This window comes from Mesoplodon mirus, assembly GCF_964341445.2.
Source record: "Mesoplodon mirus genome assembly, chromosome: 15".
NCBI classification, from domain to species: Eukaryota; Metazoa; Chordata; class Mammalia; order Artiodactyla; family Ziphiidae; genus Mesoplodon; species Mesoplodon mirus.
The window spans coordinates 48,559,912-48,581,434 of record NC_138991.1 but is presented as its reverse complement, the minus strand read 5'-3'; the positions used below and the strand labels follow the sequence as shown (position 1 = coordinate 48,581,434).

At 48.5% G+C, this 21,523-nt stretch overlaps 1 protein-coding gene across 1 annotated transcript in view; it reads left to right on the top strand.

Moving 5' to 3' along the window:
* Window positions 1-1,134: 1,134 nt before the first annotated feature.
* The window catches only part of HS3ST2 (heparan sulfate-glucosamine 3-sulfotransferase 2), a gene marked incomplete at its 5' end in the record, with an annotated part of 88,850 nt that continues 68,461 nt past the window's right edge, over window positions 1,135-21,523 (top strand). The window contains one exon of the mRNA XM_082645004.1: window positions 1,135-1,619. Coding sequence (XP_082501130.1) covers window positions 1,135-1,619 — 485 coding nt within the window. The remainder of the gene's footprint in view (window positions 1,620-21,523) is intronic.

The window sequence follows — 21,523 nt, the reverse complement described above, 5'->3', positions numbered from 1 at the left end:
TGAGAGCGAGCCGCCGGGGTGTGAGTCAGCGCGCGGGGTTCCAAGGAGCTCCACGGATAGTCACGGAATCTCACTCACGCTCGGCTCCTCCGCCCATCCCGTCTAGAGCGCGTGTCCCAGTCCTGCGCCTGCGTGCGCACACCGCACGATGTCCGATTCCGGGCTCTGGGTGTCCGTTGGGTGAAACGGGGGTGGGCGGAAGAGGGAGTGTCCCTGTGGGTGTTTCTGCGCCCAGGTTAGATTTCTCTCTCCCCTCCCCATGTGGGGTCCGGGGGTGTATCCCGCTCAGGTACGCGTGTACCTGTGTTTGTGCGTGCGTTCGTGTGTCAGTGTGGTGGGACCTGTTATCAGTGCAGGGTGCTTGCGTCTGTGCCCGGGTCTCTGTCTGGGTCTGGATGTTGGCGCAATCTCGAACTCCTGGGTGTCGGGAGGCCCTGGTGGCCGGGGTATCCAGCCTCCCGGAGGAGCAAATGCCTCGACACCTTCCCCTCACCACCCCAAGCTGGCCCGGGCTCCTTAGGGAGCTGCCTATGTGGGGGAGGGCCCGGGGTGGTGTGTCCCTGGGAGGGATAGAGAGTGGGGGCCAAGGGGCTGGCCGGGTCCCCGGGCGGGGCGCGGGCTCGGGGGACCCGCGCGGCTGACGTCAGGCGACTCCTTAAATAGAGCCGGCAGCGCGCTCGGCCCCGCATTTCTCGAGGAGCCGGAACGCGGCCGGCGGCCAGCGCCACCGTCCGGTCCGCCCGCCCGCACCGCCGCGCCGCCGCCGAGCGTTCGGGGCGCCGCGGCGCGAGGATCCGGGATGGGGCTTCGGGCGCTGGGCGCGCTTCTAACCCGGCGCACGTGAGAGCCGAGGAGCGCCGGGCGCCGCCCCGCTGCCCGGAGCCCCGGAGCCCAGGACGCGGGGATGTCGGAGGCGCCGCCGCCGCCCGTTCCCCGAGGAGACGCCGCCTCCGGGATCCCCGGGCATGGTGCGCGCCCGGGCCGGCAGCTCCCGGAGAAGACGGCGCCCCCTATGGCCGACCCCTGTGGCCCGGGCCGCGCCGCTCGAGCCCTCTAGGCGGCCGCAGGGCCCCAGCCGCTCCGCCGCCGGCGCTCCCTCGGAAACCATGACCTCCGGCGCGGGCCCATGGAGCCATGGCCTATAGGGTCCTGGGCCGTGCGGGGCCACCTCAGCCGCGGAGGGCGCGCAGGCTGCTCTTCGCCTTCACGCTCTCGCTCTCCTGCACTTACCTGTGTTACAGCCTCCTGTGCTGCTGCGACGACCTCGGCCAGAGCCGCCTCCTTGGCGCGCCTCGCTGCCTCCGCGGCGCCAGCGCGGGCGGCCAGAAACTTCTCCAGAAGTCCCGGCCCTGCGATCTCCCGGGCCCGACGCCCAGCGAGCCCAGCGCTTCCAGCGCGCCCGCCGCTGCTGCGCCCGCCCTTCGCCTCTCCGGTTCCAACCACTCCGGCTCGCCAAAGCTGGGTACCAAGCGGCTGCCCCAAGCCCTCATTGTGGGCGTGAAGAAGGGGGGCACCCGCGCCGTGCTGGAGTTTATCCGCGTGCACCCGGATGTGCGGGCCTTGGGCACCGAGCCCCACTTCTTCGACAGGAACTACGGCCGCGGGCTGGACTGGTACAGGTAAGGAGGGGAGCCCCACTCAGCGCGCCCCGGCTCCAATCGGCTCCGTCCTCTGAGCCATCTCCTGCGCTTTCGCTTCCCCTTAACCCGGCTCGCTGAGTGGGCTCCGGTTGACACGTGAGGGGGTGGGGGAACTCTAGCAGAAGGATTTATCCAGAACTTCCCAGTGATTGTGCAGACGGGCCCCGGTTTCTTGAACGGCGAAGGACAGTTGGCTCTGGAATCGCCGGAAGGGAAGGGAGATCTCTGGCCTGACCTCGGGGCGAGTTGGAGGACTGGCTCCGTGTCCAGCGTCCGGGGTAAAGCCGAGTGCCCAGGGAAGGGGCAGCCAGGACAGGTGCTGCCGGAACACAGCCCTCTCCTGAGTCTCGCCAGATCTTTCCTGGCATTTGACGGACCCAGAGAAGGGAAAGTCCGAAGAGGGCCCCCTCGCGGCAGGGCTCTGCGCTTGGGCGAGGTCCCCGGAGTGCAGGCCGAAGGAGAGGGCATCCCCTGAGGTGTGGGCATGACAAAGGTCCCTTCTGGAGTCTCATTCTGAGCTCCAGGTATTTGCTGCTGTATCTGGCCTGAGACTCCCAGTCACTCTGACCCTGAATTAGTGTTTTTGAATAGTGGAAAGGACCCTGGATGTGAGTCTTGGCTCCGTCACTTAGCTTGAGCAAATTCCTAAAATTCATTGCGCCTTGATTTTCTGGTCCATCACAAGGATCAGGAAAAGTCCCTGCCCTGTGTGCCTCTCAAGGCCTTTCTAAGCGCTCTAAAAGTGTCAAAGAGACACTTCGCACTGGGCGATGCTTCTAAACCAGCAGCCAGGGTGTGGAATTTGGAATACTTGTAGGCACCTCAGATGAAGGCTGGCTAGGTGTCATAGGGGCAACCAGTCATAGGCAGACTATCCACTCCCCCACTGCACTGCCAGGGATGACAGTCGCCCAAGCTGGTGGTGTCTGGGAATAGCCTGAAGCTTCTGGAAGGTAGTAGCCTCCACCGTTCAGTGCCCATTTCCCTCCCAAGCCCTGTATGGTGCTGAAGTGTAGGACTGGCCCATGTGTGGGCTGAGCAGGGCATCCCTGGGGGTGGTGTAATGTATGTGGTCCCCATAAAACCTGGGTCACAAATTTCTCACCATTTGCCTGATCCCTTGAAGACTTGCTAGAAATGTCTGCCTAGTAATGGAACTGGGGAGGGGTAACATGGTAGCTGACACAGTAGCTGAGGCTATTCTTTAAAAATTTTATAGAAGTAAACCCTCTAGGGAGTAGAAAGTCATAAGCATGTTGGATAAAGGACAACTTCATTAGAAGGAGGACCCCACTGGGCTCATAATAAGGACCCTGGATTTGTAAGAATCGGGGCAACAGGGCCAGCTTGTCCCCTTTGCCAGGGAGCCCTGGACTGCAGTGGTCACGGCTTATGGGACCAGGGGTGGGACATGCCCCTTCCTCAGGAAGCAGACACACAGTCCATCTCCAGTGGAGTGCAACAAGGGCACAGCTGGTCTGTGGGTGGCCCCAGCACCGTTATGTTGGCTCTATGGAATAGGGAGGGTGGCACAGAATGGCAGGTCTGGTGCTTTCCAAACTGTGACCCCCAGGCATCCCATCTGGGTGTACGAAGTATTTGAGGACAGCGTCTGAGCCAGACTGTGGGGTGGGAGAGGCAAACACATCTAACAGCAGAGCACCATGTGGGTCAGCCATGGCCATACTCTAATGCATGGCAGGGTTTCCTCGATGGAAAATCTAAAGATCATTATGAAACCCTTTGCCAAAGTGAAGTGCCTTTTAAGTGCAAAATAGCAAAACTGTGAGCATTGGCTTTAATTGAGCCCTCCACTAAACACCTATTCCCTGCACCCAGCCCCTGCACTCCCTCTTCTGTGCTCAGCCACCAAACACCATACCTCAGGCTTCCTTCTCGGAGCCTGTGTCATTCAGGGATGGCTGCTTTTTATTTTTAACCTTGGCATGTGTGATTCTAAGCCAGCTTAGCTGTGAACCTTAGAGATGGGAGCCGTGCCTTTTTTTTTCTTTTTCTTTTTTTTTTTATATAGCACATTTGGATTCTGCTAAAATTCTCAACTGAGTCTTGGTAGGTTTTATTTAACATCAAGCATGCTGACAGCTCCACTTCTCTCTCTACTCCCCCCCCCCACCACCACTTCCCAGGGTCTGTCTTACCGTCCCTTTCTCCCTTTATATTTCCGAAAGAACATTTAGCCTGCAGGTCTGGTACTAACAGCCCCATCCCCATCACTTCCCCAGGAAGGCTAGGAGCCTGTAGCATCAGGAGGGGCTGTGTGATTTGTGCTTATTTGGGTTGCAAATCCACAGCCCCAGAGCCCAGGGTTTCGGGTGTGGATGGTCATTTCTGCATAAGATAATACTGCCCCATTTGGATGCTGTTTCCATAATTTCCAGAACATTTCTCTGTATGTGTTTTACTCTTTATTATCACTCAATATGCATTAGTTGCAGAAGTGATGGGGATAGATGGTTTTCTTTAAAACCCATGCTCCCACTTTATTCCTGAATTCCATGACTTAGGACGGCAGGTGGTAAGATGCTTCGCTCTCTGCCTGTTGCCCTTATCATTTCACAGATGTGAAAACTGCAACCCAAAAAGAGAGCATCTGGAATGGGACCCAAAGCAAGCTGATGAAATTTAGGCCCAAAAGTCATTGGCATGCACTGTCCCACCAAGATTTACACACACACGCTGTGTGTGTGTGTGTGTATGAGCTCATGCGTGTGTGCATTTCCAGCCAAGCACTCTAACCAGTGTTCTACACAGCTTGCCACCATAAAGCCAGTGTCCACTGGGTAGACATGGCCAAAGAGCCCTTGCACCTATTGTAGGGGACTGTGTTTTCCAAAGGTAGAGTTGCAGAGTTGCAGGCAGTAGATCTCATTATGATCTGCCCACCTTGAAGCCCCTGGGGATAACCTCCCAGGTCTGGAGGCCCCAGTCAGGTAGACAATGGAAAAATCAAAAGGAGAGACTTCTTTCTGTGAGTAAGTGGAGATAAACCAGGAGGTGACAAACGGTGCCTGAAGGCAGAATGAAACAGCCAGAGAGGCACCATTGGCCAGAGACCAGGAGACAGAATCTGCACCTTCCTTACCCACAGCCTGAATCCTCTCTTGGAACTAGCCCAGTTCAGGCCACCCTAGGAAAGCCCATCACTAAAGCTTACCTCACCTCTGCACCTGGCTAGCTTCCCCTCTCCCAATTTGCCTCATATACAGAAGGGTCCTGGCCTTAAGTTCTGCTTTCAGCAGCTGGGTGTGCGGGGTGGGGTCGGCTAGCTGCTTGGACAGGGAGGCAGAGTGAGACCATGCTACCAAGGGACCCAGGACAGGACCTGCTGTCAGAAGGCAGGAGATAGTCCCCTATGCTGGGTAATTGGAAACAGACTGATCTTCCTGAGTCCTGGCTTCCTTGTCATAGGATGGCGCCTGTGGTAACTATCACAGAAGGTTGTTTTGAAGAATGAATGAAACCCTGTATATGAAAGTGCCCTGGAAAATTCCCTGGTGTATAAAGATAAGACAGTAATGTTATCACTGTTACCACTATTACTACGACTTCACTAACACTCCTTTTACCGCCATCAGTACTATTAGTATTAAAACTATCAGTTTCTTTCCCCACTGCTGTTACTACCTGGGGCTGAGGAATTAATTAATTGCTGGAAAAGTAGTTTCATGAATGCCTGGGAAGGGTCCTGGCCTTAAGTTCTACTTTCAGCTCTGCTTTAATTGTCCTTTTTCCCCTCCCTCCCTTTCTTCTCTCCTTCCTCCTGCATTGGTAAAAAGTCATTTCTCATTTCTGGGTGTCAGTTTGCTCACCTTTAAGATGAGAATGATACCTGACAATGTATGTGAAAATGCTTCTCCCAATCTAAGATTATATTCGGGATGCATCAAAGGTTGAGTATGAGACAGTATTCAGGGCCTTCATCTTTCGTAAAGAGACATAAGTTGTGCATTGTCCAGTAGCATTTAAAGTCTTAGGGGAAGCTGAATTTTGTGTAAAGTGTCCTCCGTTTTGCTAGTTTTCAGCAACTGGGGTTTGGGGGTGGCAGTGTGAAGAGAAAGTGAATCTTCTCTAAATGCATTGAAATGCCAACAAGAGCAAGTTAATATGTGATAATTGACTCTGTGCTCTGGTGTCAAAATTGTGATAGATGAGCCTGTTCTGTAAATTTTAGACTCCATAAGTCTGGTTATTTATTTGTTCAGTGGCAGTGGTGTTCTGCGGGTGGCGTAAGGCAAAGAAGACACAGCATTTGCCCTAGAGGCAATAGTCTAAGGAGAAAGAGAATTAAAAGCACAGAATAAGGTCTATCACCCTATCCAGCTCATTTCAATCAAGAAATCAAATTTCAAGAGCGAAGCCGAACTCTAGAAAGGCAAACTTTAAGAAGAAATAAAAACAAAGGCAGAAGGCAGGAGAAGTAATGAATGTGGAAGGCTTTACCACCTTTAACGAACTGATGGACACATGGCACAGATGGACCCGTGCTTGCCGTGTGCACAGATGTGTGTGCACGCACAGCTCACACGTGGGCACCCGCACACACAATTCCAGTGTCTGTGCAGACACGTCTTCATAAGGAGTTTTCCTGCTTCTGTCCAGGAGGATGTCACACACGCTGATTAAATGGATCCGCTGAGTCCATAAATCCTCTGTCCGCCTTGTAGGTCTCTGTCAGCCTCGCAGCAGCTGGAGATATAGTAGTTAGTTTCAGCACGTGTACAGTTCTTGTCAGGCACTAAGGAACATTCAGGATGGGCAAGAAGGACTGTCATTGCTCAAGGAGGCTTTTTGAAGAACTGGCTTTGCTTCCCCCTAGAGCTGGGTGGGACAGTGGAAGAGCTCGGAATGAAGACTGGGCTTTCCCCATGGCCTTTGGTATGTGGCTATTTAGGGGGGAAAGACCCAGACCAGCCCCAGTGCTATTCAACCGGCACACATTGTTACATTTGTTTTGGATGTTAAAATATTACATAGATTCTAAGAAGCACATTTTCTTTTTCACCTTTTAACATCTCTGAAATTAGGATGTGTCTAATGATTGATGGGGTCTTAAGTCCTTGAGATACGATGCTTCCATATTGGATGGAAACTCTCTCCCCCAGAGATGCCCTCTGCTCTGGAAACTCACTGGACCTTACAAAGGGCCAGCAACTAGGTGGCAAATGCCTTGCCCAACAGGGAGCCCCTAAGACCCTGTCTGTCTCTGCAGCCAGCAGGGGTCTCTCCTGATTGGTGAAGGAGCTGTACCCATTTTAGATTTTTGATTGTTACCCATGCCATTTTCTATCCTGAAATGAGGGGAAGTGTGGGTTGACAGCCACCGGGAGACAACAAGATGCTCTGTTGGTCATGTTCTTCACGGGCTGCTGTTCTGCCCAGATATTTGGAGTCATATCCCAAGAGTCCCTAACAGGCTCAGAAAATGCTTGATGCCCAACAGGTGCTTTTATCTGCAGTGCTTGCTTCTGTTGCATGCATCTGGCGTGCAGGACTGTAGAATAGTTTTCTTCTCGTTGGTTAGACCTCCACGCATCATTCCTGAATGATTGAGAGACCGAGTGGGCGGGGCGGGGGCGGAAGCACACAGCTCCGGATTCCGATCTCCTGAAATCAGTGCCCTTGGAGGGCAAGCCCTCTCTGTGAGCGAGGGCTTGGCCGCGGGTGTGGGGCGGGTGGGTAAGCTCGCTGGCTGTGAGTCAGGCTGGAGGGCGTCTGCAAGGTCACGCAGTCTACCTAAACCTGTGGGACTCTCTCTCCCCTCCAGAACTAACCCCAGGGTGGGTTAATCCATTTATTTGTCAAACGCCTACCATCTGCCAGAATCAGTGCCAAGCTGCTGTAGACCGGCTCTGCTGCCACTTTGTTCTCCTAGTGGGCTGCACGGATGGGCTGGAGGGTTTTGTAGTCCATGGGCAGCTGGATGAGGTGGGTGAAAGCCACAGTGATGGAAATAACTTAGCATTTCAGAGGTAATTGCTGCCTGTGAAGCTCCACAGCTGGGCTGTTGGTCCGATGCTGCACTCATGGGGCTTCCTCAGAGGATAACGGCATAGAGAGAGAGGGGCAAGGGGTTACTACTGAGCTTGTGCTTCCAAGGAACTTGGGCCAGATGGACTGGTTGGGTTACCTGGGGCTTGAGCATCACATGATTTCCCGGACACAAGTCCACTAGGAGTGGCTTCCCAAGCTGTGAAGTCAGCGGCGTTAATCGTGGTTCCATTTCAGTGCTCGTGGCCACCGGCTCCCACGAGTAAGAAACCCAGGGTGTCTGCTCTGGGTGGAGGCCCAAGGACCTCTCACTGCTGTTCTCTGAGAGGCAACATCACGCCCACATCTTCGGAGGGTAGCATTTTCCAGGCTTCAGTCATTTTTGTACCACCTCATATTTGCCAAAACCTGGCATGACCTCTACTATTATTTTCTTAATAATTTGTATGTTTACGTTTACATTTTAAAATTATAATTTTTATAAAGAACTGGGTTGATTTTTCTTCAGTGTGTACATTTTAGAATAGATAATGTGTTCCCATAGTGCAGACTTCAAAAGTGACAAAGGATATTCAATGAAAACCATTCTGCTCCTTCCCACTCTGTCTCTCCACCACGCAGTTCCTCTTCCCAGAAGCAGTCACGGGATCCGTTTTTGTGTATCCTTCTAGAGATGTGCTGTGCATTTGTAAACCTAACAGCCATTATGCAAATGTAGTCAAAATACATATTTTTAGAAAACAACTTTATTTGAAAACCATCTTAAATGGAAAACCAGCATCACTTGCCATAATTAGAGAGTAATTATAAAAATAAGTAGTTTGAAAACAAACAGTGCTATTGAACTTTTGCTACTGAAAGTGGCTAGAATGTTCCAAGCCTGTAGCCTGCTCTATCTTTGTTTAAAAGAGGACGTCAGGGGATACTAAGAAGAGCAGTTAAAGAAATACTAGTATCGGACTTCCCTGGTGGCGCAGTGGTTGAGCGTCCGCCTGCCGATGCAGGGGACACGGGTTCGTGCCCCGGTCCGGGAAGATCCCACATGCCGCGGAACGGCTGGGCCTGTGAGCCATGGCCGCTGAGCCTGTGCGTCCGGAGCCTGTGCTCCGCAACGGGAGAGGCTACAACAGTGAGAGGCCCGCGTACCGCAAAAAAAAAAAGAAATACTAATATCAATGTGAAACATTTCTCCTTAATGTAATCAGAGGAATGAAAGTGAAGTGGAAAAGATAATAAATTTTCTCACCAGTAGGTCTAATGCAGTATCTAAAATTACTGAGATGAGCTATGCGCCAACATCATAGGAAACACTACTAGTCTGCAGAAAATCCAGTGTAGGTAAATCCAGTGATGTGTCTAGCGTTCAGATTCCTTTGACGTGTTAATGATTGGAAGAGACAAGCCAAAGGAAAACTCAAAACAAATATGAGCATTCAGAAAAGTATTGCTGCTTGCAATATTTACAAAGTAGTCTAGCCCTCAGAAGAACAGGATTCCCTGAATAAAGGGTGTAGCAGGTATTTAAAAGAAAAAAAAAAAACCCACAAGTTTACTGTTGGTTTCATCACTGCTTTTGCTGGTGGAAAATCAGCGGTCTCCCCCATGAATATGGTATCTCCGTAGGTCGTTACATACCTGCAGGCATCAGTGTTACAAAAGTCAAAAGTAAAGTTGTTTCCACTAGAGACTTGGCAACTTATGTGAAAGGGGCTCAAAGCTTTTTTCTGTTTTTTGTTTTTTACATTTTGAGGCTCATGTGAGAGAGGATGTCTTTTTGAAATCTCAGGATGCAAAGTCCTTTTTTTTCCCCTCTGCGATGCATGATGTGAGGCTTAAACATAACAGCAGGGCAGGGTGTCACTCTTGCTTTCTCAGACAGTTTGATCTCACTGTATAAAGAGGGGAAGACAATGTCATGTCTTTGTAAATATTTTTAGCTGCGTAACAGGAGCTCCGATGAGGAAAATTGTCCTTGGGACTTACCATATGTTGTCAACAGAACCCATTTAGAGGGTGTCTGTGATAGCAGGGCTCCACAAGCTTGCCTTCAGTTGGGTAAGTAGTCATCGACCCTGATGAGGCGGTGGCTTCCTGCTCACTCAGGGCCCCCGGGTCTTGGTGCTCACTGCGGGTAATGGAATCCCAGACCCACCCTAGGCCTGGTGGAAAAAAGAGCTGGCATTGAAGCAGTTCCTCAGGGAGCACCGGAAAGAGGGAAGGAGGGCAGCCCTGAGTTCATGGATGAGATGAACTCAAAATAGAGATCGGAAGACAGTTTCAGCACAGTGATTAAAAGCTTGGGCTCTTGAATCAGAATGAACGAGTTGGAATCTTGGTTCTACCACGGAGTGTCCGTCCACCAACAAGTGCCCCAGTTCTATCTGCACACGGGGACCTGCCCTCTTGCCTACATGTAGGACTGAATGAGTGATATCATGTAAAAGTGCTCAGAAAATTTCTAGCATGTGGAAGGTGTCCAACAAGCGTTGGCTGTCATTATCGGTGGTTGATTTCTCGTCATTCCTTTATTGAGCTAAGTGCTAGGAACCTGAAGGTGAATAAGACACAGGTCCTGCTCCTGGGTTCCTCCGAGTTTGATGGGTTATGAAATGTTCATGGGAAGTTTTTACGCAAGTCAGAGCTGATGATAGGAACCACAACAGAGGTGCAAGCAGGGCTACTGTAGCATGGGGGGGGGAGACAAAATCCGATTGGGGGAGTTTGGGAAGGCTTTCTGGAGGAGATAGTATGTTATTTGGGTCTCAGTGGGCAGATGGGATTTTTGCAGGAGGCGGGTGAGAGGGGTGGCCCTATAGGGATGCTGTTTCTAAATACATTCATTGCACAGTTTCACTTCTGATTACAGTCAAATCAGAAAATAAAGTTTTTTCGAATCACTTTAGTTCTGCATGCATTTATTGACTACCTACTGTATGCCAGGCACTGTGTTAAGTCCTAGAAAAATTAAGATACAAAAGAACCCTCCTTTAAAGAATTGAAGGCGCAGACAAGTCCAATGACAAGATATGCTGAGAGAGAAAGTGCTCTTGGCATATGGGGTCACAGGAGGGGCCCCCACTCAGGGTGGGTCAGAGAGACTTTCCAGGGAGCTGATGCCTAAGCTTTAGGACGTTTGCAGTGGCTGTTTCCTCCGCCTGAATCACTCTTCCCCCAGAGCATCCCTAGATCTGGCTGCTTCTCATCCTGCAGGTTCCAGCTCACATGTCACCTTGAAGACGCCTTCCTTAGCTACCCAGTCTAAGCTGACTCACCTTCCTCATTACCCTCTATCTCTTGTCTCCACCTTGGTTTATTTACTTTTTACTTCTTATTGCAAGTTGAAATGATCTTGTTCATTTTTCTTTTTACTCACCGTCTCCCCCACCAGACCGAAAACTCCAGGACAGCAGGGATCTTGTCTGTCTTGTGCATGGTTGCGTCCCCTGAGCTCAGAGTGGTGCCTGGCACACAGTAGGTGCTCAATATGTAGTTGTTGAGTGACTATGCTTAGGTGTACAGGATGACTAGGAATTGGTGAGTCTGTTCCAAGGCTACAGACTGGCCCCAGCCTTTCATTAGGCTTTTCACACGTGGGTCTCGGGAGGCTGGGCGAGAGAGTGCAGGGTGCGGTGCTGGTGACTCAGCCCCCCCTCAACAGATATTTCGCGAGCATCTGCTCCACGCCAGGTACTGTTATAGTCCCCGGGGAGAGAGCAGTAAAAAAAAAAAAAAAAAAAAAAAAAAAAAAGCAGACAGGGCTTCCCTGGTGGCGCAGTGGTTGAGAGTCTGCCTGCCGATGCAGGGGACACGGGTTCGTGCCCCGGCCCGGGAGGATCCCACATGCCGCGGAGCGGCTGGGCCCGTGAGCCGTGGCCGCTGAGCCTGAGCGTCCGGAGCCTGTGCTCCGCAACAGGAGAGGCCGCAACAGTGAGAGGCCCGCGTACCGCAAAAAAAAAAAAAAAAAAAGCAGACAAAAATCCCTGCTCCTGCGGTGCTTACTTTCTATGGGGTGGGAAGGAGATGGTCAATAAAGAAGTAAGTAAATTATATCAATGTCCGATGGTGACAGGTGCTGTGGGAAAGTGTAGGGAAGGTGGGTGGAGAGAGCTCGGTGGGCAGGGAGCGGGGCACTGCGATTCTAGACGGGGTGTTTACGGGAAGGCCTTACAGAGCAGGTGATGTTGGAGCAAAGACCTGAAGGAGGTGAAGGAGCAAAGCATGTGTGATCTGAGCGAAGAGCACTCTAGGCAGAGGGAAAAGAAATGCAGAGGCTCTGAGGACAGCAGGGGCTCTGGTGTGACTGAGGGAAATCTAGGGGCAAAATGGCTGGAGTGGCCGCAGCAAGGAGGTGAGTTATGGGAAGTCAATTCAGAGAGGTGGCCAGGCCCCCACTGAGATCCATGCAGGGCATTGCAAGAATTTTTTTTTATGATTTGTTTATTACTTTTTTAAAAAGTCTATGCTGTGTCATGCACCAGTGAAAACTGAGAGATCCAAAATGTTCCCCTCTCACTTTTAGAGTTGAAGAAACTGGTCTTCTCAGAGACTCAACGATTTGACCAAAGCCACCTGGCTGGGGAGCATCAGAACTGGGACTTTTGTTTGTTACAAACAAAATTAAGACCCGTAGTATAGATACATAAAGCACAATTTTCAATCCTGCATTCTCTGCCTAATAGTCCATCATTAAGATGTTCCCACACCATTAAATATTTCCAAACCTTGATTTCAGTGTCTGGGTCTCATTCTATCATGTGGTCCCGTGGAGGGCTTACCCATTCCCCTCTTCTTGGACATTTAGTTGCTGATCCCCAATTTTTTTTTCTATTTAAATAACTCTTCATTGCCTAGCTCTCTAATTCTTTCTTTAGCGTAGAGTCCTAGAAGTGAAATTACTAGGTCACAGTGAAGAACTTTTTTAAAGGCTCGAGATGCATACTGCCAAAATGGTCTCCAAAACACTGCAAGAATTTTGGCTTCTACTCTGAGCGAGTGGGGAGATATATTGGATGGTTTGGAGCTAAGCAGTTATATGATCTGACTTATATTTTAAAAGGATCTCTTGGGCTGCTTGACAGAATCAGGGAAACTGATTAGGAGGCTTTTGCAGTGGTAACGTTGGAGGTGTGAGAGGTGGGCAGGTGCTGGGTACCTTCTGAAGGTACAGTTGCAGGTTTTGCTGATGGATTCATAGGGACCAGGTACGAGAGGGGAGTCAGGGAAGATGCTGGTGTGATGATGACATCTCTTATGGGCTTGCTGTCTTTCAGACCCTTCCAAGTGGCAGCAGGCTGGGGTCTGAACCTAACATACTTCCCAATACAGCCCCTGGCTTGACGGGCCAAGCATCTACCTGTAGGTATCCTTGAACTAGCCAAAGAAAGGGACGTCATGTTCTACTGTAGCTGGAGGCTGCAGGGTCCCCCCCAAATTGGTGAGAGATGGAAGAGTCCCTCTTGCTGGAGGTCTTTGAGGCCCTTTTTATAAATGCAGTGTTCTTAGGTAACCTCTTGAGATTTTTGAAGATTGAATTAGCTTTGCTCCAACCCAGAAAAGGCACGTGTCACTCAGTGTGTGTATCACCCAGCTTCTCATTCTTGTTCCAGCCTCATAAACATGCCTGGCAAGGGAGCTGCCTTGAAGGCATGCTAGATTTAGGGGGCTTACGTGTGGTTTCTTTCAAACAGAATTGAACACCATAATGCCTTCCCCCAAGATAATCAGGATCTGAATCTCCCCACCTTCGCCAGAGCTACTGGAGCATGAGGAAATGTTCTCTGCCTTGGCAGCCTCTTTGCAGTGCATTTCTGCTTTGATGGTTTTAATGAAGGTATGAAATCATCCAACAGCTTTCATTTTGCTCAAGTGAGATGGCTTAAAGTGGAGGTAGCATTTCCCAGGATCAATCCCCATTTTTAGAAGTGGCTGGTTAAACTCTGCAGTTTATGGCCACTTCTGGCTGAAACAGTGTGGGATCTGAATTATTAATTCTGTGAGAAATGAGTTAAGTCACTGCAAAGCTCTGTGGTGACAAAATCCCTACTACTTTAAGACCTCTTTCTCATATTTTCTCTAGCACGAACATCTCTGTTAACCAGAAATTCTTGGGCAACTTGGCCAAATCTGTCTGACCGTCATTCTGTCAGGAGGGAAAGAATTTGACTTAATTCAATTGTTCTTTCCTACCGAGGATGACAAGGAGGAAATAGGCACAGAGACTCGGAGAGGCACTTATTTCAAAGCTATTTTTATAGGTACTCAAACTTGGACATGATTCACATGTCAACTGTGCAAGCAAGGTCATCTCTAAAACATGAACCTCTGAGCGCCTCTACCCAGTCCAGGTGGCTGGTGCCCAGGGAAGTGTGTAGAAGGATGGAGAGCTCTGAGCTGCTCTGATTATGGCACCGGGAGCTGGGGGTGGTGACCCAGCTGCAGAGAGCTCCTATCCCCTGGAGAAGCAGTTTGGAGCAGTGATGGCATCGCAGACTCAACATCCTATAGGGACTCTGTGGGCATGTATGTGAAGAAATGAAGTGGGCTGTGGGCCATTAAGGGGTGGGGGGACACTTGTCCCAGTAGTCAGTCCCTAACAGACTTTTTGCCATCCTATATTGCCAGATCTTTTAGGTTTTTTTAAATTTATTTTAGAAAAAGCTTGAAATATGGCATTTTAAAAAAATGTGAACTCTCGATTTATAATTGTGTTTTATTGATTCACACCTTTTATAGAACCCTTGTGGACCAAACAGAACATGTTTATGGGCTGGATGCTACCCATAAGCTGTCCTCTCATCACCCTGAGAGGGTGGGCCTTAGATGCAGGCTCTACGGCTTTCTAATCCTGCCTCTGCCACATGATAGTTGTGGGGTTAGCTGCTACCTTCTTAAGCTTTGGTTTCTCCTCTATAAGATGAGGGTTCCCCTTCCTGGATTGTGCTTGGAGGAGATATGACCATCACTAAGATGATGGGAATGCCTGGAAGACAAAAGGCATAATATGGATCTTTGTCAAGGTGAGGAAAGCTGGGGCCTTATCTGTTGGGCCAATGGGGAGGAGAAGAATCTGGAACCAGGATGACCCGAGGTTGGAGAAACCCATTTGGTTGTAGAACTGACCCCCAGGGAGGGAGCCAGCAATCCCCACTGCTTCTTATTGTCATTCTTGTACATGCTCACAGAGTCCCTGAGGATTTTGAGTTTGTGATGCCACCACTGCTCCAAACTGCTTCTCCAGGGGATAGAGATTCTCTGCAGCTTGGTCACTGTCCCCAGCTCATGGTGCCATATTCAGAACAGCTCAGAGCTCTCCATTCTTCTACACATTTCCTTTGGCTTATGCAGAGAGGCTCAGAGGTTTCATGTTTTAGAGATGACCTAGCTTGCACAGGAGGTGAGAGCCTCTCTGATTGGGTGGTTTGGTGCATATAGAAGTCCAACCTGGAGAGTGAGGTCTTGGTTGCAAGGAGAGGCTAAGGGATGGGCAGGGGTGGACCATAAAGATCATCCTGGAAAGACTTCTCTCCAGCCTAGTTGGCACCTGCAGAACGACAGGGGAACATTGGGACGGTGGTGCAGAGGAGACCGGAGGGAGACGGGTATGATGGAGAAGAGAAGACAGCCACCCCTCAGGAGGATGAACTGTGTCATTTCTGACGCAATTCCCTTTAAAGCCAAGCAGAGCTTTGATATGGAGAGAGCTCCATTGGGTTGGTTGAATGATGAGTATTGAGAGTCTGTGTGTGTGAACCATTGGTGGAAGAGCTAGGCAATCATCCAGGTTTGTCTTGCCTCTGGGATAATCTGTCAACAAGCTTCTCCAATCATACAGTCAGCAAAGTTCTGTCTAAAATCTGACACATTGTTTCCCAATCTTCAGTCGTTTGGGTGCCATCTACAAATACTTTTATAACCTTTACATGGTGTTAAAGCCCACTCATAATTTTTGCTTTAACCTATTTACTTAAACATGAAACTTTATATCACTATCTTAAATGAGAATCATCACTTGCCAGAAACAGAAAGTGGTCATAGAAACCAATGCAGTAAAAACCAAACAATGCAATTAGACTCCAGCCAGATACTGTTGCCTGTGCCACATTCTGCCTGAGGCAGCCTCTTTTTTCTGTTAAAGAGAGAGATCAAAATCTGTTAGGGAGGTGTTAACATCATAGCACCTAAGACTTTCTCCATGATGTAATCAGAAGATTTGAATAGAATGAAAAAGGAAAGATGATTATTTTGTAATGATGTGATTAGGTGTCATTTAAAGGCATGACTATGTGCCACCCAAATATTTTTTTAACCAGTAGTGTACATATCTCACACTTTGGGAAATGCTGACCTACCCACCTGGATCCTTCTTGCTTTGATGTCACTGTATTATCTTATCATACTTGGTTATCATGGTCTATCAACAGCTTGGGAGGGACTGGCTGACATTACAAAGTCTGGGTGGTTTAAAAAGCTGTGATTTCAATTTAAATTGCAAATTGATGGGGCATCATGGGAAAAGCAAATACAGACGTGAAGAACTGAAGGAAAAGATCCAGCTATGTAGTATTTTTAGATCTTTTTCTCTGGACCGATTTTGAATAATTTTTTTCTGGACTCTGGGTTTGATAAGACCAATTACCTGAGGGCTACCCAATGGACAATTCCAACCTAAATGGCCTATGTAAAATCTTTATTTACTGTTCCTTAAAAAAAGCAAACAAACAAACAAAAAAACTGTGACTTGGATGAAGCTCTAAGGCATTATGCCGAGTGAAAGAAAGGTTACGTACTGTATGGTTCCATTTACATGACGCTCTCAAACAGGCAAAACTAAAATGATGGAGAAGAAATCAGTGTTTGCCAGGGTTTAAGGCAGGGGGAGGGTGTGAATATAAAGAGGCAGACAAGGGAATTTGCGGCGGGTGCGCGGTGGGGAATGAAACCCTTCTGTGTCCTGAGTGTGGTGGTGAATCTATACCTGTGTTAAAATTCATAGTGCTTAACACTAATAAAAGTCTATTTTCCTGTGTAATACTTTTAAAGATAAAATTTAAAAGTAAAGCTTTATTTAAAAAATATCCATGATTGTAGAACTCGGCTACTGAAAGGCCATCCTATATCCCTAATTCTTTTTTTTTGCGTTACACGGGCCTCTCACTGCTGCGGCCTCTCCCGTTGCGGAGCACAGGCTCTGGACGCGCAGGCTCAGCGGCCATGGCTCACGGGCCCAGCCGCTCCGCGGCACGTGGGATCCTCCCGGACCGGGGCACGAACCGGCGACCCCCACATCAGCAGGCGGAGCCCCAACCACTGCGCCACCAGGGAAGCCCCCGAAAGTTTACATTTTTATATGTGTTCTGATTATTGACATATTTGGACTTTTTTCTATCATTTATTTTGTTCATTTTCATTGTTTCTTTTTTCCTCTTCCCCTGACTCTGCTATTTGAATTGTTGGAGCTTTCTTTATTCCTCCTTTTCTTCCCGCTACTGGGCTGGAAGTTATACAAGCTAATTCTGTGCTTAGTAGTTACCTTTATATCTGACCAAACAAAGCCTTAACAAAGAATAACTTAGAATGCCGTGACTCCCAACCTTCTCTGCCCCAATTGGCCATGTTATGGTTGCCTAGTATTTTATTCCACTTTCTTTTGTGGTTTTTAGGTTTGTCAAAGTCATATGTCTGCCTCGTCTAAACAGTTAAATGATATCATGAGGCTCATCGCAAAAACAGCAGCCTACTGCCCGTCTCCCCATGTTCTGATGTCCACTTCGTGGAGGCACCCAACGTTGATTCCTTTGGTTCCCTCTCTGTCTGTCCCTCCATGTTACTAAATAACATGTTTCTATTGCTGTGTCTTATACATCACAAAAAGATAACCTTGGGAGTTAAAACTGCACCTCTCGGGCTTCCCTGGTGGCGCAGTGGTTGAGAGTCTGCCTGCCGATGCAGGGGACATGGGTTCGTGCCCTGGTCAGGGAAGATCCCACATGCCGCAGAGCGGCTAGGCCCATGAGCCATGGCCGCTGAGCCTGTGCGTCCGGAGCCTGTACTCCGCAACGGGAGAGGCCACAACAGTGAGAGGCCCGCGTACCGCAAAAAACAAACAAACAAATAAACAAAACTGCACCTCTTAATTACTCAGGTAAGTGAAGAATTTCAAGACTGTAATTGTGCAATATGTGGAAAATAATGATCATGTGTACAATACTTGCTGAAACTAGTCAGATGTAGTCAAAGCTGTACTCCACAGCAGCCCAGCTTCTTTATTAAATGAAGAAGATGAATTGACTAAGGACTCCACCCCAAAAGTTGGAAGAATGATAAAACAAATGTAAGGAAACAAGGAAGAAATCATTGGGAAAGATAAAAACAGGAAATGAATCTAGGAAAACAGTAACATTGGTTTAAACAAAAAACCCAAGAACTGATTCTCTGAAAAAAATCAATAAAATAGACAAACATCTGTGGTATTTAATCAAGAACAAAAAAGAGCACAAATAGGCAAAATTAGGAGGAATGAGAAACAGAGTAGAGCCAGAAGGTTTAAAAATATCTGCGAAGGGCTCAAGCATCTTTATAATGCTGAAAAAGAACTAGATAAAATCGAATTCGTATTTAATCCTCGTAAAACACTTACTGCATCTTAAAGATACTTTTTCTCATGATTTTAAAAATAATTTTTAGCATGACATCATGAACTCACGTGAGTATCATTTCCCCCAAACTCTATCTGCTGATGAATCACAGAAGTGCTAGGTAAAGCATAGATAATTGATAAAAGAGTTCAAGTGTAACGGCTAAAAACAAAAAGCTTACCTGCAAACTGTAGAAAGAGACATCGCCAGGGGCCACGGAGGGTGAGAACAGAATGGTAAGTGGCAGCTGCTGTTGCTGAGGGCTTTATTTCTAAGTAATTATTATTAAATCATCTCATATAATGTATCTCAGTTCAAATATTACATTTGATATTGTCCGTAAGCTTCATTACTGTATTCACAGCATACGTCTGTGTTTACTGGTGCCAGTATTCACCTTCCTTCCTCCATTAATTTATACCTTTCTTTAGTTGTTTGTTTTTATTTATCTCTCAACCAGTTGGAGAACTTTTATCAATAACTTTTTTTTAAGTTACTCTTTTAATTTGAGCCCTTTGGTAGGTTTAAGCATATCTTTCTGTTTTTCTCACACATGAACAATAATTTGGCTGAATTAAAATTTTTAGGGCAAAACCTTTAAAAAAGAAAACAAAAACCCTTCTGAAAATAGCATTCTACTGTCCTGTGGCGTGTTTGTGTGTGCGTGCATGAGTGTGTGTGTGTGTGTGTGTGTGTGTGTGTGTGTGACAGAAGAGAAGTTTGATGTCAGCTGCTCAGTAGTGATAGCTCAGCTGTAACTTTCAAGTCCTCCAGTTTTTTAGATTGAGCTTGGTCTAGACAGAGGGTCCCATCTTAGTCTCTCAGTCCCATCTTAGTCTCTTGCTAAAAGGCACCTATCAGGCCTTTGTTTGCTCAGAATCCTTCAGACCAGGCTATCTCCTCCAGGAGGGTCCCTGAGGCCCAGCGCCAGGGCAGCCAGCCATTCCCAGGGCTCTGTGCTCCACTGTGTCCAGTCAGTGCTGACCTCGGGTGGCTGGGAGATAGCTGAGCCTTCCTAGACTAATGTCTCCAGCATGGTTCTCCCGGAGGAAGCATGTGATGCTCAGAGGTCCTGAGCCTTGAAGGAAGGAAAGCTTAGTCCAACAGTGGTGTCAGAAGAGCTCTGGTCTTGGGTTAGGAAACCCATGTTCTAGGGTTAGGAAACCCATGTTCTAGTTCCCACAAGTTCATCAACTTGCCTTTGCTCTTGGGTGGATGACTTGTATACCCTTAGTGTCAGTGTTTTCATTTGTAGAATCAGGGAGTTAGACTAGGTTTGTGTAACCTGAGTGGAGAATGTGTCATAACTAGGTGGTTTGGGTGATCCTTGAGGTGATTTGGGATGATGTATACTCATGTTACACACATCAAAGTTCATGGTGAAAACATGCCCTTTTCAATACCCATTCCTCATTCCAGTTGAGTCAGGAGAAGGTCTGCTTGGTGTTCATAGCTAACACTGCAACGCTACCTAGTTAGGGTTTAATCTTTTTTTCCTCTCTGTACTTATTTTTACGGTTACCTACCATTTGTGGCAAGAGATATGGTTTTCCATTTATGGTTCTAACAAAGTTTTTTTAAAACTAAAAAACTATGTGTTTATGTAAGCAAAAAAAAAAATGAGTGGATTTTAAGGAGAAATAGAAAGTAAACAATAGCGCAAGAATGTGGCCAGGATTGTGTGGGTTGTACCTGAATGACTGAATTTGGAGAAAGTGGGCTTAAAGCTCCTTTGTCTCACTCTAGAATCTCTTTGAGCAAAAATCCATCATGCCTTTGGGACTCAGGATGCAACATTCCATGGCCTGGGATTCTGAATGATCCATGTTAGATTCCTTTGGAAGGTGTTCCCAGCAGACCCACCAAGCACCACCCTTCAGATTCAATATCCTCTGCAACGTTGGATCAAAGAGGCTTTTTTGACAGTTGGTGGAGGCTCCTATCTCTTACAGCAGCTGCAGAATGAGTCCTTAAAAAGCATAAATAACAAATTGCCTCTTTGGTTGCTTTGACATCTTTGTTTAGTTCAATCCAGGTGTGTTGTAGCTGAATAGTTTGGGCCAGAGTCCTTGCTGGGGAGAAAATTGTTATGAAAAGCTATCGATTAGGTGTCCACGGCTGCTGAAAGCCAGCAGTGGAGGCTCCTGGAGCTGTATTTATGAAAGGGCAGGGGTCATTGAGAAGTGCAAGAATGGGATTGAGAGAGGAGACAATTTGTTGAAAGGACAACGGCGTATGCAGGATGCAGGCAGGCGACCACTGCAAATCCAGTTCTTCCTCGTTCCAGGTGGCAGGGTGGGTGGTACAGGGTCTGCTAGGGCAGCGGTCCCCTACCTTTTTGGCACCAGGGACCAGTTTCGTGGAAGACAATTTTTCCACGGATTGGGGGGCTGGGGATGGTTCAGGTGGTAATGCGAGCGATGCGGAGCGGCGGGGAGTGCCAGAGAAAGCTCCGCTCGCCTGCCTGCCACTCACCTCCTGCTGTGTGGCACGGTTCCTAACAGGCTGCGGACTAGTACTGGTCCGCAGACCGGGGGGTTGGGGACCCCTGTGCTAGGGTGTGTGCCCTACTGCCATTTGTAGCCTTGGAAAGAGTCCGGGGGATGCTTTTTCTTCCTATAAGATCCTGCCTTGGTCTCATTACCCCGGGACTCAGGTATAGCAATGCTGATCTACTGTTTTTACCACAGGGTCCCAGTGCTGCCCAGCCCCGCCCCATGGTACCCTTCGCTGCCCAGCCATGAACGCCCAGCCCACGCTTCCTTGCGCAATGCCAGCTGGCACTCTCACCCCATCTGTGAACTGCACTAAACTGTGATGATCACAGTGCATCCCTACATTGCCCTTAGCAACCCTGTGTAACACACTCCCTCACTACACTGAATGTCCTCAAACATCTGTGCATTACTGCAAAATGAAGCCCAACCTTGTCCCTGGCCATCTCCTCTGTGCCTGGAACGGTGCCTGGCACCTAATAACATTGATACCTGTTTGTTGAATGAATCAACGAGGGTTTGTAGCACCTGAGCAGGACAGGACTCAGCCTCACTCACAGGCGCCCACTGAAACCACATTGCACTGCTGACTCACAAGAGAATGAAAAGCTTCTCAGGAAATCTGGAAGGAGCTCTTGAAAAGAACAAAATTGTAAGTAACGAAGGAGGAGAGGTACAATGTTCCTTTCTGCCTATAGCTTTAGAATAGTTGTAATTGTGAATGGCCTGTCAATCACATTTGATA